The sequence below is a fragment of the Mus pahari genome, chromosome 13 (genome assembly GCF_900095145.1).
Source record: "Mus pahari chromosome 13, PAHARI_EIJ_v1.1, whole genome shotgun sequence".
NCBI lineage: Eukaryota > Metazoa > Chordata > Mammalia > Rodentia > Muridae > Mus > Mus pahari.
This window is the reverse complement of record NC_034602.1, coordinates 25,847,296-25,848,511: the sequence shown is the minus strand read 5'-3', so window position 1 is coordinate 25,848,511 and position 1,216 is coordinate 25,847,296. Positions and strand designations below refer to the sequence as shown.

General features: G+C 39.8%; 1 protein-coding gene across 2 annotated transcripts in view; it reads right to left on the bottom strand.

Annotated features, from left to right (window-relative positions):
• Positions 1-1,216, bottom strand: part of Rnf185 (ring finger protein 185) — a 35,848-nt gene that overhangs the window by 4,095 nt on the left and 30,537 nt on the right. Inside the window, exon 6 of one of the 2 annotated variants that reach the window (XM_029545422.1) lies at positions 91-118. In XM_029545422.1, coding sequence (XP_029401282.1) covers positions 91-118 — 28 coding nt within the window. Of the gene's footprint in view, positions 119-1,216 lie in introns of both variants that reach the window. The other variant, XM_021211016.2, reaches the window with a different exon arrangement.

Sequence of the window (1,216 nt, the reverse complement as noted above, 5' to 3'; positions counted from 1 at the left end):
CTGGAGGAGGCCGTCCATCGTTTATGTTAAATGCTGTGGCAAATATCCCAAATGGAAATGCTCCAATTCCAAAAGACATCTGAAAGCCACCATCTCCAAATCCAAATCCTTGAAATCCCTGTGGAGAAGAAAAGCAATTAAGAAAAATAAGCAAATTTAATCGACATCTCTCAGTGTCTTACATCACAGCACAAATATGGTCCCCATGTTTCTTCTTGTCCCTCTGCCACAAACTAAGGCCTTGGCAATTCCTCCCAGCTATTCCACAAAGCAAAAGAACACTGGAGGCACCTTGGCATATAGCTAAGGAGCTATAAATGGTCCAAAAAGATACAGCTCTGACCAAAAGTAAAAAATACTGCTCTCAGGGTTTATACGGTGTTAGATCATTTTCCAGGGTTCCATATTAACCAGTAAACTTTTCTACATGTTATTTATAATACAAAGCTGGCAATCAGTCCTATGGCCAAATACAAAGGAGCATCATAATAAGATACATACTATCTGCAATAACAAAAAAATGATGGAACTCTGACTCATCAATAGATCAAACAAAATGTTGTAACATGTTCTCTAAGGAACCTTGTGCAAACAAGACAGAAAACCTGTTGTGACTTAGACTGTCAAACTGTTTAAGCTCCTGTAAAATGACAATATATAAATATCTTGTCAAGATATGAGTATTTTCCCTAAAGGCTTCAGGGGTTGTGGGTGCGGCTGAGCTGGCTGAGCACCTGCCAAGTATTCATGAAGCTCTGGGTCTGGTCCAAAGCACTGCATTAATTTAGCTAAGTCGTGGTAGTTGGATAATTAGCTCCCTATCTGTCTGGTCTATATAACAAGACTTCCAATAAGACTCTCAAAAACAAACAAAACACAAACCCAAATAAAAACAGAAACAAAACATACACACATAAAATTTTCAAGTCACATAAAATTCTGAATATTTAAAACGATTTAATTTCTTCAGATTACTATAAAACCTGGGTATGGTACTGTGGTCTCAGCTCTTGGGAAATGGGGACAGGAGGAGGAGAAAGAAAAGGAGAAAGAAGAGGAGGAAGAAGAGGAGAAAGAGAGTAATATATATTTGTCATTAGAAAGTAAGTCAGAAGCCGGGCATGGTGGCGCACACCTTTAATCCCAGCACTCGGGAGGCAGAGGCAGGCGGATTTCTGAGTTCGAGGCCAGCCTGGTCTACACAGTGAGTTCCAGG